The 14,498-nt window shown below is 33.8% G+C and overlaps 1 protein-coding gene across 1 annotated transcript in view; it reads left to right on the top strand.

Moving 5' to 3' along the window:
* LOC148956855 (uncharacterized) overlaps positions 1–14,498 on the top strand; it is a 59,058-nt gene that overhangs the window by 30,656 nt on the left and 13,904 nt on the right. The window contains exons 4-5 of the mRNA XM_089096582.1: positions 3,259–3,378; positions 7,618–7,867. Of these exons, the coding sequence (XP_088952708.1) occupies positions 3,259–3,378; positions 7,618–7,867 (370 nt within the window). The remainder of the gene's footprint in view (positions 1–3,258; positions 3,379–7,617; positions 7,868–14,498) is intronic.

Below are 14,498 nucleotides of genomic sequence, written 5' to 3'. Positions count from 1 at the left end.
CTGGTGTGGTGAGGTTGCAGTACTAGTTCAGTAATCGGTTGCGTAGATAAATCAACCCACAGTTTCATAAATTTTTACATTCAAAAAGTGGATGAAATGACTGTATTACTCATTCTAAAAAACAATTTGTTAATACCGCAAAAAATGAGTGCCTATTTATTTTAGTCGTTCTTTTTTTGTAACGTTTTTTCCTCACGTAGATAATATCTGTGAAATTCCAGGTTGTTTACTGTGATTTAAAGTTTTAAAAGGTTTTTCTTGTTCTGCAAGCATCTAGTTTTACGAACATCCATTCAAAGTGCCAAGGTTAGTGAAAAAGACTATCATTCTTGTGTTGGTAAGAGGAGGCTTACACATTATACATATCTAAAAATAATGAGGTGATTTAAGTATTTCAATTAAAAAAAATATCCGTTTACTGTTATACACCTTTTGTAACGACTGGGGTCAAATAGAAAAAAAAAACGGAACATGGGGGAAAAATAAGCGAAAAATTGGATGAAAAAAAGAAATAAATCAACTTAAAGCATTCATTACCGAACAATTCGAGAAGGGTAGCTTCCCTTTGAAGGTGTAGGTGTATGTGGAAATCCACTGATTGTTAGTATTATGGTTTTACAGGCAAAAAGCTTTGTTCATTATGGCAACGCTTACGAAAATTTGTTAGTGGCTTAAAAACTTCAAAATTTTTCGAGCAACCACAGAAAGAATCTTGGAAAATCGGAGCTTTTAGGTATGAATAAGGTGGGGTCGTGGGACCGAAAAATGTTTTTCTTTTGATGTCCTTGACACCTGCTTGTTCTTCAAGTACTTATCTCTATTGGTTGGTGCTTTTAAGTTTCCTGGATCTTTCTAGAGCAAATACAAGCCTCTGTGTATTTCTAGGAATAAAAAGATCTTTGAGCATTCCTTGAGGGGGTAGGCCAACTAGAACTTTTTAACAGAATAGAATAGTTAAAAAATGCTTGATAGTTTTCTTTAAAGGTTTTTTTAAAGTTTTTTTTTCCATTGCTGTGATATATTTGTTACAATAGTTGGAAACTGCTAATGTAGATCCAGTGTACTATGTTTTCGAAAATTTGATGGTCTTGGTGTCCATGCATCAATATGAGTGTCTTCTAATGAGCTAAATCTGTCTATTGGCATCAGATATTGAGCTTGTTGCGACATTGCGTTGCAAATATGACAATAAAATATTGGCCAAAAATATTGCCAAAATGGCAAAAGATACCAATATGGCAATAAAGGTAACATGCTTTTCATTGCCAATATGGCAAAATGAGCATCATGATTACAGCTAGTCCATTTTACGTAGTTTGCTTGCTTTCGGTGATTTTTTCTTTTTTGTTTCTTTTTTGTTATTTGTTATAGTCCTTTAGCTGGAATAAAACTATTAAATTGAATTCTGCTGTGCAATTATTTACAATTATTGTAATAATTAGAAAGGTAAGCACAGGGATGTGCATGAATTCTAATTCAGAGCACACTATTTTCAGCCCTGCGAAATAATTATTTGAAAAAAAATAAAGAAAAAAGGGCATCCTCTGGGTGAAACAGTTCTTCATCGATGGATTTATGAGGATTTTTCTCATTCCCAAGAAGCTTCAATAAGTTTCATTTGTTTTTGTATTAATTTTCATTTGATTGTATTTTGTGCTATGTAGCATTTTAAAGCCAGAAGATGGACTTTTATTGTTTGTTTTGAATGGCAGATATTTGTTTGTGATGCTATTGTTCACTTTTGTTCATACTTGTTGTAATGTTGTTTTTTTTTTTTTTTTAATGACATTTATTTTTTCATCAATTAAGATTTGATAATTACGGTTGAAGTAAAGGTCAAGATATTGCAATGATTTCTCTAAATTTTCTTTAAATTATATAAAATTTTATTCACTTTGCTGAATTACCCACGTTTTCTCTTTCTTTTTTCTTTTTCACTTCTTCTTCTTATCCTTTTTTTCTCTATTCTTCATTTTCAATTTTTTTTTATTGTGGTAATTGGTGTTATGTTTTATTTTTATTTGAATAAACCGAATTGAATTGAATTGACTGGAGTCACTGAAGTCACTTTTTACGCTTAATTGGGATGTGTAGCGTTATAATTTCTGTAAATTTGCTACTATGGTCTACTGTTAAACTTATCAAACTGCTCATAGGTAAGATAAGATTTAAGATAGGTGAAATAAAATAAATCTGTCGCATGAAGGTAATGACAAATAAAATGTGGCAGTTTTTAGGGACACAAAAACTATATAAAGAAAAACTCATTGGAACCAGGACACAAACAATTGGAATTAGGACACATAGTCAAAAAGAAAGAAAAAAAAATCAAATGTTGTGACGTAAATTGTGATAAAGTCGCCATGAAATGAAAATTCTTACAAAGAAAATTCAGAAGCGCCAAAGACAAAAAAAGGAAGAAAAAAACGTGGAAATTGTGACGACAGCAAAATTTGAAAAATGAGATGATTTGCTATTAATCTTTTCAATTATGTAGGAGACAAGTATATTTTTTTTATCTTAAGGTAAGTAATAGACTAAAAACGACATGGGCTTGAAGAATTCTGAGGGTGGAATCTGTTTTGGGAAGATATTTTTAATGTTATGGTTCAGAACTACATTTTTCGCGAAACAGAGACACGACCAATTTTTTCTCTACTTTTGTCTCAAACCTAGCTTTTTAATTGAAGAGAGTATGGGACTTAATATTTTTTAAAGATTATCTGCAATACCTTTTTTTGAATGATCACAATTTTTCCTAGTCCTCAGCTGACATGCCAAGGGAACATGCTTTTGTACACCATTGTGCGCATAGGCCTTTGTGTAGTGATTACCCACCCTAATTATTCGCTCAGGAGGCCCAAATCTGTTTGCTGAAGTTATAGTAAAATTAGTTCAAATTTGTAGATCTATTGCTCAAAAACGGACAAAAGAGAAAAATAGACATTAATCTTCTATTATTTATTTTTAAAGTGTAATTCTTTGTACTTTGATTTTCTTGGTTTACATCAGTGTTGAATATTTCTAAGCCAATAGTATTATCCCTTATTTTTGGAAATACAAATAGGCCTGCGTAAGAAAAATTATCCTGAGTAAAACTTTAGCCAGTAAAAACAAGGAAAATTCGTTGAATCGCTGGATTTTTTAGTTGTAGTCCATCAGATTGTCTTTGGGTAACATTTATATTGGCCAGTTTTACAGAGTATTGAAGCCTGTGTACTGTCTGTTGTTTTTGATAATTTGGATATTTATTTTCAGCATGAAATGATTCACGCCTACCTTTTTGTAACCCAAAACAATCGAGATAGGGAAGGACATGGCCCAGAATTCCAGAAGCATATGCATAGGATCAATTCACTGTCAGGAACCAAAATTACGGTAATTTGTTATTTATTGAGACTGTCAATTCTTCAGTTCGAAAATGGATTGAAATTTGAAGATAGTCAAAAGACAAAATCTAAAAAGAAAAGAGTTTTTTAATTTACTGAAATCAATTAAAAAGCAATCTTTCCTTAAGAGACGTTTTCCAAAGAAATATAAACATCCATATTAAAACCTAAGTTAGGCATGAATATAGACCTATCATAGCTCATAGTTTAAAAGAACAGAGATTGCAGTCAATTAATAAACTAATTAATAATTAAACTAAAACTAACGAAAATGAAAATAAATAATCATATAAAAAATAAACATAACAGATATAATTATATATTACTACTACTGCTACTACTAACAACTCACTGCAGCATAAAGCCGCCTGAGGCCAACAATGCTGCGCACTCTCCTCCTCCATCCCAATCTATTCAAAGTCTCCCTCCGCACATCCTCCAAGGAAGTTGCCATTTCCCTTAAATCCTTCTTTATGACATCGTCCCATCCCATCCGGGGACGACCTGAATTTCGTTGGTTGGCCAACTAGGACGATCTTTGGTAATCTGTCGTCGTTTATCCGCAGAATGTGCCTTAGCCATCTCAACCTCTCTCATTATAGCCCTAGAAAGCGGCATTGAACCGCACTTTTCGTACAGCCTACTGTTTGAGATACGGTCAGTCAGTTGGTTTCCCAAAACAATCAGTAGGTAATTTCCCTGGCAAACATTTAGCAAATCTTTCTCTGTGTTTTGGAGCGCCCACGCTTCAGAACCATACTTACCATACCATACTACTTTCATCACTGTAACTTCCAATATTCTAATCTTGCTTCGCAGACTTGTCTTCCTATTCTTCCAAACTCCTTTCAACTGGGAAATAATAACACCCTAGGCCTTGGCTATTCTACTTTTTATATCTTCACTGCACCTACCGTTTTTGCTACTAATACTACTTCGGTAAGTGAAGCTGTCCACTTGATAGATCTTCTCGTAACCCAAAATCACCTCGTCTCTATCACTTATTAATGGTCTTAACGACTTAGTCTTCTTAACATAAATTTTCCAACCTATTCTTGTACTTTGAACTCTCAAAACCTCTAAAAACTCATTCATATTACTAACACTTGCATCTAGGATACTTAGATCATCATCATCATCTAAGTCTAGGAGATTTCTAATTCTCCATTTGATTCCGTGTTCTCCCATTGCATTTGCTTTGCTCATTAGGACAAACTCTATCGAAATGGTCCATATAAATGGGTATAGAACGCAAATCTGCTTAACTATTGATTTCATATGAAACCAACTACTAACCTCATTTCCTAGCAATGTTATTAACCGTAGCAATGTTATTCTCGTACATAGCACTAATCACTTTAATGTATTTGTCTGGTATACTATATAAGGATAAGGCCTTCACTAAAGTTCTTCTATCAGTTGAACCAAACCCTTGCTCATAATCTATAAAACTGAGAACTAAAGGTGTTAGATGACTCAGGCACTTCTCAATTATTAATCTAAGAGTGAAAATTTGGTCGATAAATCGTCTACCCTTTCTAAAACCGCACTGTTATTCTCTTATAACTTTGTCTACATCATCTCTAAGTCTAAAGTATATCATCATGCTAAATAATTAACTACCTACAGAAACCGAGCTAATGCCTCTATAATTACCAAACTCACTCTTATCACCTTTCTTATTGAGAGGTTTAATTAAAGTTTTCCTAACATTGCTTGGTACTTTCCCTTTTTCATAAACCATATTCATAATCTTCAGTAACTTATTTTTAACCTTATAACCGTAATATTTAAGAAACTCATTTACCACACAGTCAGCACCTGGGGCCTTATTATTTCTTAATGCTTTTAGTACTGTCACTAATTCTTCCTCCCAAAATAAATCTTCCTTCACATCCAAAGTATTGCTTATCTTTCATTCTTTTCTTTGTCTTTACTGTGACTTTATCCCAGTTTAGCACATTCTCAAAATGTTCTACCGATCTTTGTTTAACTCTTTCCTTATCATTAATTGTGCTAGTTCCTATCTTTAACTTAGACAAGGCTATACTGATTATTCCCTCTCAATTTATTAACTGGCCAGTACAATATTTTTCTATTATCCTGTCTTTTTTCATCTTCTAGATCTTCGGCAATTTTACTCATGACCTCCTCTTTACACCCCCCCCCTAGTTCATATTTTAGTGTTTTCTTTACTTTCTTTAGATTCCTCTTCTTTTTACATGATCCATTACTCAAATAATTCTTGTACAAGCTCCTTCTTCTCTCTATTAGACTTAAAGTATTTTCACTAATATTCCTAGCTGCGTTTCTAATTTTCTGCCGTAAGACACCATCAGCTACTTCACAAACTATTTTTCTAAGATTATTCCATTCATCTTCGACATTGTCAAATTTTAAACTCTCCAGTATAATTTCTAACGGCTCTTGGGGAATTTCTCTCAAATTCTCATCCTGGAGTCTACCAACGCTATAGCTTCCCGGATGGTAGTTATCCTTCCTAAATTTCAGCTTTAAATTAACCCTAGTCACTACCAGATGGTGATCTTTACTTTTAACTTCATAACCTGCACTCCTATATACCCTAGTATCTTGTATTGATCCTGCCAGTCTTCGGTTTACGATAACATAATCATTAAGGTTAGCTGTCTTATCATCTTGTGAATACCCTGTTAAGTTATAGACCATTTTATTACCAAATACTGTTTTGACCATAACTAGATTGTTATACCTACAAAATTGCTGTAGTCTGTAACCATTACTGTTATCTTTTCCTACTCTAAATTTACCTTAGCTAGGATACAATCTATTCCTATTTTTACCAACCTAGGCAGTAAAATCTCCTGATAAAATTGACATATTTCTACCTGGGATCCTGTTTATTTGTTCCTGTACCTGTTAGTGAAATTCACCTGAGCCACTGCAATCTCCGTCAGCTGATTCTATAGGTGCATGTACTACTAGGGCTCCCTGTAAAAAATCTCCTAGGGCTCCCATGTACTAAAATCTCGCTGTACAAACATCATAATTCTACCTGGGACCCTGTCTGTTTGCTCCTGTAACTGTAAGCAAAATTCATCTGAGTCACTAGTATCTCTGTCAGTCAGGTCTACAGGGGCATATACTACTAGGGCTGATACCCTGCACTTTTAAGTCATAAAATGAGCGACTAGCATTCTATTATTAATACCATCCCAACCTAAGCAAGACTTAGCAGTTTCCTTATTCATCATGGGTCCTACTCCCTGTCTATGTACCTTATCCTTCCGTTCTAAGTAAATAAATTTACTTAGAACTAATTCTATGTTTCCCACCCCTGGGCTAAGAGTTTCTGAAACTCCTAGTAAGTACAGTTCGAAATGTCTGAATTTGTCAGCGAAAGGGCCTATACGATATTATCCAAATGCCCGTAATTCAAATTTTCGTGTAACAGCACTTGTCCGCCCACTGATGGCTGAAGAATGAGGGTAAATATTCTTATAAGATATGATATATAAATATATTACAGAGATGTGGTAAAGATATTTCTCCTTTTCCAAAGATTAGTTTGAAGCCTTGCTCCCCGTATTAAGAAACATTTAAATTATCAGCTAACCCCTCCTTTCCTAAGATCAAATCTTAGGTTCTATGCTTCCCAAAAATGTCAATGGTCTCTGCTTAGGCCTTTCAAGCAAATTAATGCATGCATTCTTATTTTTTAAATAGTCATAATAAAGGTCGAAGGGCTCATGATTTTTATTTTTATTTTTTGTAAAATTCAGGTTTACAGCATTTAGATAATATATATATCATCTTTCAACAAAACTCAGTGGGTTATTGATGATGGTTGTTTCAATCCTTATAATCAATTAGGTATATTTTCAAAACTTCACTTGTAAAAAAAAAATGAAAAGTATTCTAATCTACATAAATATTAACTCCCCAAAGAGACGATGTTTATACTGATTTGGTAAGACTTGGTAAGGTTTTCTGCCAGTCTTATACCCTCCGGGGGAGAATTCCCCACCTGTGGTCCAGCAAATCGTGGAAACTAAGATGCTCGTTGAGTAACAGCGTTGATTCTATTTGCTGAAGCATTTCAAGTGAATGTGTGTATTTTATATTTTTCAATAGTTATAATAAGGCAGAACTCATGATTCATTTTTTTCTTTTTATAAAACAGAGATTTGTAGCACCAAACTTGCCGTACCGAATTTTCAATGTAGTTTATTTTCTATTTCTTTTTTAGATTTATCACAGCTTTCATGCAGAGGTGAATCTCTATAAGCAGCATTGGTGGCGTTGCACCGGAACCTGTACTAAACATCCACCATTTTATGGTTTTGTGAAACGATCCATGAACCGAGCTCCTGGGCCAAATGACATCTGGTGGGAACAACATAGAACAAATTGCTCAGGGGTGTTTATTAAGGTTAAAGAGCCCGAAGGATACGGAGAGAAAAGCAAGAAGAACAAAAGTGGGCTTGGCAGTAAGATTAGTAAGTAAACTTACTAATTAATTAATAAACTTATAGTAATAAAGTAATAAAATAGTTTTAATTACTAAAAATATTTAATTGATCTAAACTATTTATTATTTAACTATTAAATTGTTTAATATAAATGTAATTAATTTATATTAGTAATTTATTGAATTTTAATTTCGTAAGTAATAAACTTACTAAAGTGGGATCAGCCAGGCAGTGACATGTTAATAACATTGCTGGTATTCCCTATCAGATTAGATGTTTTTCAGAGGAATTAATTAGAGATGCTTATAGGGCTTGTTTGAACAACCCTATATCAAACAGTGAGCTCAATGAGAAATTAGAGTGATCCCTTTATAAAAGCCTATAATTAAATAAACAATAATAAAGTCAGGTATTTTTGTATGGATGAAGGATGATAGGTTACCCAAAATCATGCTTTTTGGCAGCTCATTTGACAGTTCAAAATTAAGGCGGGGCAATGGGCTGGGAAGGGTCAGGATTTAAAAAAAACTATGGGGGGATTGATATACTAGGCGATGTCTATTTTTAGAGTAACAGGAGGTGACTGTAGTCTAACATATTTCTTTAATCTTCTCCACCACCTTTTATGATTCTTCAATCCTTATTTTCTTTTTTTTTATTCACTATTGCTTTTTCTTCATGACATTTTGGTTCGTTATCTCGTGCAGTAGATTTTCACTGATTATTAGATTTTGCAAAGCTGCCAACTACGTTGGGTTTGAATTCGAAGGATTTCATATTTTTTATCGGAGGGATTAAAGCTCAAAAAAAGGGTAGGGTCGAGGACAAGGGCGCCAGTAAAAAATTTCCCAGGGGTGATTGTATCAAACCGAAGGTCAAAGAAAATTGGGAGGTAGCTTATTCAAATATGCATTTTAAGCTGTTTTTTAATGGGCCATACATACATGGCCTGGGGAATGTCTTGCTTTCTTGGCATCTTTAGGTATCAAATTACAACTTTACCCCAAAGAGGATGAATTTGCAATCAATTTATTATTTTGAGAAGCTAATTGATTTAAAAGTAGCAAAAACTATATTTTAGGCTTCCCAGTTAAGAAAAGAAGTAATGCCACACGGTGGCAGTACTGGATTCAACCAAGTCGATTCGCTTTATTGGTAATGAGGTTAAGCTACGTTTGGTGATCTGTAATTGCGTATCAGCTATAATGAGGGGGGATGAGTCATTGTTTATGTGGGGGTACGGTAAATTCCTAAAAAGTGCATATTAATGGACAAACTGCTTCCTCTTCATGAGGCTTCAGATAAATGTTTAAAGAGGTATGGGGGAGTAGGAATTAATTAAAATGTTTCTCTATACAGCTAAAATGTTATATTCCCATATCTACCAGCGCAGAGGTGAAAAAGGCAAGGCAGGCCATCATCAACCCCGCTAGGAAGTTTCTTTGGGGTGGCAAATACTGCTAGGAACTTTTCAGCAATTTTAAATGGTAGTATTTTTGTTTTGCTCTTTATATGAAGTGCTTCAATGTATTTAAACAAATGTATGTAATGTATTGATCGATAAGAAAACACTATTGTTGAGGTTGTGATGGCTTCAGTTCTGTAGAAGATCAAAAGTCTCACAGAATTTCCATCCATGCAAAAATAATACTGCTTTTCACCCAACCGAAATTCTTTAGTAGTAATATTAATAATAACCTTTTATCAAAATTGCTATTCATCGCCGATTTTTTAACTATATTCAAGTTCTATCCAAAATTGAAATTGCAAATTTAAACGTAGAATGGTACTAATCAAAGTACAATTATTGATTTACACATTTTAAAAGCAATGAACCAGGGATTTAAGGGACTGGTACCTCAAATTATATCTTGGTTAGGCCTAGGTATGATTTGGAAAACAATCAGAAATTAAATTTTAAAAAAGGATCTTTTAAAGTGAAGGCAAGGAACAGATTTGAAACCTGTTTGAACAGATTATTCTGTATATGAGGGGAGTTGTCTCCTCCTTGGCTCCTTATTCTTTATTGGCTTTTGTCCGAATTTTTAAAGAAAATTTACAATTGGAAAAAAAGATTTTTCAAAGCATTAAAAAACTTTTTTTTAATGAGCATGGTGTTGAGAGGGGGCTGTTTCCCTTATATACAGAGTAATTTCAATTTGCTTTAAGTTTTAAACTGGCTTCTTACTTTAGTTGAAACCCCTGTATATTTGTTTAATTACATTTCATGATACTGTAAAGATTTATGAATACAATATTTTTGGTAACGCAGGAACAACGATCAATATTTCAATGATCAATGTTTAGAATTTGATGGGTAATCAAACGGTTCGTGGTAACAAACTGTAAGTAAAGGGCGACCAAGCTCAATAGTAATCAAAACTCTAAAAAACGGAATTTCGATATCAATAGGTATATCAAAGACTTTACTTGTTATGCTGATTCGAAATATATAAGATTCATTAAGTTTAGTCTTACCCATCATAAGCTACGAGCCTGATAATATTTATCCGATTGTTGAAAAAAGGGGAAAAGACCCCCTAGACGTCATATAATTTTAATGAAAATCACACCATCAGATTTAGCGTATCATAGAACCCTACTGTAGAGTTTTCAAGCTCATATCTGCAAAAATTCAGAATTTTGTTATTTTTGCCAGAAGACACGGATGCGTGTTTATTTGTTGTTTTTTCCCAAGGGGTGATCGCATCGACCCAGTGGGACTAGAACGTCGGGAGAGGACCCATTCTAACGGAAATGAAAAGTGCTTTTTTAAGTGACAAAAAAATGGAGGGCAACTAGGCCCCCCGCCACTTTTTTCCCAAAATCGTCCGATCAAAATTTTGAGATAGCTTTTTTGTTCAGCATAGTTGAAAGGCCCAATAACTATGTCTTGGAGATAAAATGACCCCCTACAGACCCCGGGGAAAGGTTTTTAAGTTATAAAATTTGCCCATTTTTTACCTATAGTATTTGTTAATGATAGATATAGATAGATAGATAGATCGTGTATTTCAAAAGCCCAAGAGCCATATACACACAAAAATTTATGAAAAATAAAGAAATCACAACAGAACAAATTACGAAACACACATTAACATGATACATAGCGAAAAATACCTTCTGGTAGTTTATCGAGAAAATAAGTTTAATTCCATATAATTAATAATAATTAATTGTAAAAACTTTTCCTTCTTTCTAATCCATTCTCTATGTGCTCACCAATACGAAATATTGTTGTTGGATTACTACTTTGTAAAATTTTAGGAAGCAGCAAAACAATCCCATGCAAGTAATTTCCCCTTAAATCAGAGAGCACCGCCCACTTTCGGAGAAAATGGTCCAAATCTTCGTCCTCATCCCTACAAAGAGGACACACATAACGACCATCAGGATGTACTATCCCCCTGTCGAACACTATTTGCCTGCTCTGGATTGTAAGGCATTCGCCCTAAGCTGAATCCATTGACTTAAAAGCATAGCCGGTAAATTGAATTTAAAATAAATTTCCTCTCCGAAACTGGGTTTAACCTGATTATAATGATTCAATGTAGCAGAATTTAAAACCAGCCCTTGCCAATACTGAATTTCTTGACCTTCTAAGATATATCGGACCTGGGTAACTAAATTTGTTGGTAGATAACGGGAACCAAGACCGTCATTCCATAAGTAAGGCATCCCTACTTTTTCTAGTAATGACCTACTTTGGGATGGCCACAACGTTTACGAGCCATAACCCAAGATCTGATAGTAAGGAGCTCTTACTAGTCTATCTTCATTACACCTAATGAGCTTCAACCAAAATCTAAGCATCAAGATAGACCTACGTGATTTTAACGAAAACAGGCCCATATAATCTTTGAGAATCTGTGAATGAGTTGTATAACGTAATTCAAACAGTCTTATATAATACTGGAGCTGAAGGGACTCCAACTGCTCCACTGCTTCTCCACCCCAAATCTCTGCTCCATATTCTATTACTGGTAACTTTTTTGTATTAAATATTCTTTTATGCATTTTTAGGTTTTTAATTCCCATTATCGTCGGATTTCTAAAAATTGTAGACATGGCAACTTTACCTCTATTAATTAGTTCATCAACATGACTCTTTAAACTTCCATTTTTCGATAAAACAAATCATGAATAGTTTATTCTTTTACTTACATTCAGTTCCTTATTATTAAATTTAAATATACAATTATCTTCGCCACTTGCTTTCCTTTTTTAAAAATAACAACTTTACTCTTTTCAACGTTCAATCTTAATTTTTTCATCTACAAATATTCTAATGTGAAGTATGCATACATTTTTCGGGTAGGGATGGGAGGATGAATTTTTTAATGGGAGGATTTTTCACGGGGAGAATTTTTTCTATGGAGAGGGAAGTTTCCAGGGGGCAAACTTTTCTAGGGAAATTTTACACTGGGTGAATTTGCCAAAATTCCTATAAGAAATTCGCTTTTTTTTATTCAATTTTACGCGTGGAGATGTTAAGGGTAATTGTCCGGGGTAAAGTTTCGCCAGGATGGAATTTTCCAGAGGATATTTTTGTAGCGAGGAGGAATGTTCCGTGAAGGTAGAGCGAGATATCCTGGTGTTATTTGAAAACTATCAGAAATTAAAGAAAAAAATAAGTTTTTTCCACTGAAAGTAAGGAGCAGCATTAAAACTTGAGCAATAAGTATCTTTTTTTTTAAAGTGCCGAAAACTGTAGCGTGAAGAGCGAGGTGTTGAGAAGGAGGCAACCCCTCTTATATACGTAATAATTTCTGTTCGTTTTAAGTTGTAATTTTGTTCCTTACTTTCAGTTGAAAAAACTTGTAGAAATTATTTAAAAATGAAAAAAATAAGTAATAAAAAAATACGGAAAACAATAGCCTACTTACAAAAACTAAGATATAGGCTCCCAGCATTCAGTTTTACTTAGCAATGCCGAACCGTTGAACTGATAGTTTTTAACAATATCGACAGTTTTGAACTTGGTTATCAAATCTCCAAAATATTTAATGCCTTTAGACTCAGTTGTTTGTAAAAAGTAACGCACTATCAAAGTAGTTTGTTCAAAGTAAAACAATAAAACTAAAATTAAGAAAATCAAATAAAATTTTCACTTTTAAATATTTTAATTTAATTTTGAATGCAAAAAACAATATATTTGGCACCTTCATACTTCACAACTGTTAAAAAATAAGTCGTTCTCAAAGTGACAAATAGATAAAAACGATGACTCCTGGGAAAAAATGACAATAAAACACAAAAAACGTATCTGTTCACGGGTAACATACAGAAATTCCCAGCATTACATTCAGGAGAAACATTTCTGATGATAGTGTCTTCATATATCAGCTCATGGGTACTCTTGCAATGCAAGCAAATGTTGACGACATATTTTTACCGAAATCTATTTACTTACCCCTTATTAAGCTGTTTTCCTTGTGTTTTCTATGATTATACGAACTTTCTTGTGTACTTATAACTGCACTAATTGCTAATAAACAAATACATATTTAGGATCACTATAAAAAGTTGATTATTTTATTTAATTTTTATCAATAATTAGGCTCTTTTACTTTTGCTATTGACAAGGATTGTTATTTACTTACCATTCATTAATATGAAAAATTTGATTTTTTTTGTTACTCCAACCAAATCACATATAAAAAAAATTTTTATGGAAAACTGGAAAGGGGTCACTCAGTCACAAATAAGGGCTTATATTTATGGCAGGCAGCCAAACAATGGGGCAACACACATTTTTACCATGGTTTTCCCCATTCTGCTCTCTTTCCTTTGGTTTCCTAATAATAAAATTATAGTCCTGAATTTCCAGGGAGGCATGCCCCCCCCCCTGTCGACACCCATGAGGAGATGTATTAGCCACAGCTGACTCTTTGCGATGTAGTGTCAATTGTAGCATCAGGTTAAGAACCTCGTGACGTTATGAAACCAAGATTTTTCTATCAAATGCGCATACACAAAAAGAAGGTAGTAAGATAGACTTGAAAAAAGGAGGCTACTCTATTATATATAAAAAAGGAAAAAAAAAATTTTTTAATCGTAATTTATCTGTGTATAACAAAAATAGAAAAAAAAAATTGTCGTGTAACAAATTGAGAGTACTTCTAGATACCAGTTATCGAAATGTAACTTCGGCTAGTCTAAAAGACTAGAGGACTCCCAATTCTACCGAAATGGGTAAGGGGTAGGGCTGAATTAACGCAAATTTCTGTTATTATAAAATTTAAAGACATAACTCGAAAGATTGGGAGTAATTTTAGGGCCAAGAAAATTTCTTTTTTAGCCCTCAAAACAAAAACAAAATGGGGATAAAACAAGAAAATTTGGAAAATCGACTTTGTAACATAATTAAGCCAGATTTGGCGGCAAAATCAAACGTTTACAGTATGAGACTTAACTTAAGGCTCCTGCCACATGATTTGTGGTGTAGAGAGTGCAGCAACTTTGATCCTCTAGGTGTACCTATCTGTTGCTATTAGGGGGGCCTTGTCAGCAGTAATATCGGCCAGGCTGAGAAACTGGTTTGAGGTTTACCTCTCGGGCGCGACCAACCATAGGATGTGGGGTTGAATTTGTTTATAATTTTAGGAGGGGCTGCCGGTGGAATCGGAAGGAGATGCCCAAACCATCTGATAGTTCC

The sequence above is a fragment of the Artemia sp. Qi Xiang Cuo genome, chromosome 1, assembly GCF_049724085.1.
Source record: "Artemia sp. Qi Xiang Cuo chromosome 1, ASM4972408v1, whole genome shotgun sequence".
In the NCBI taxonomy this organism is placed as follows: Eukaryota; Metazoa; Arthropoda; class Branchiopoda; order Anostraca; family Artemiidae; genus Artemia; species Artemia sp. Qi Xiang Cuo.
This window is presented reverse-complemented; position numbering and strand designations above follow the sequence as displayed.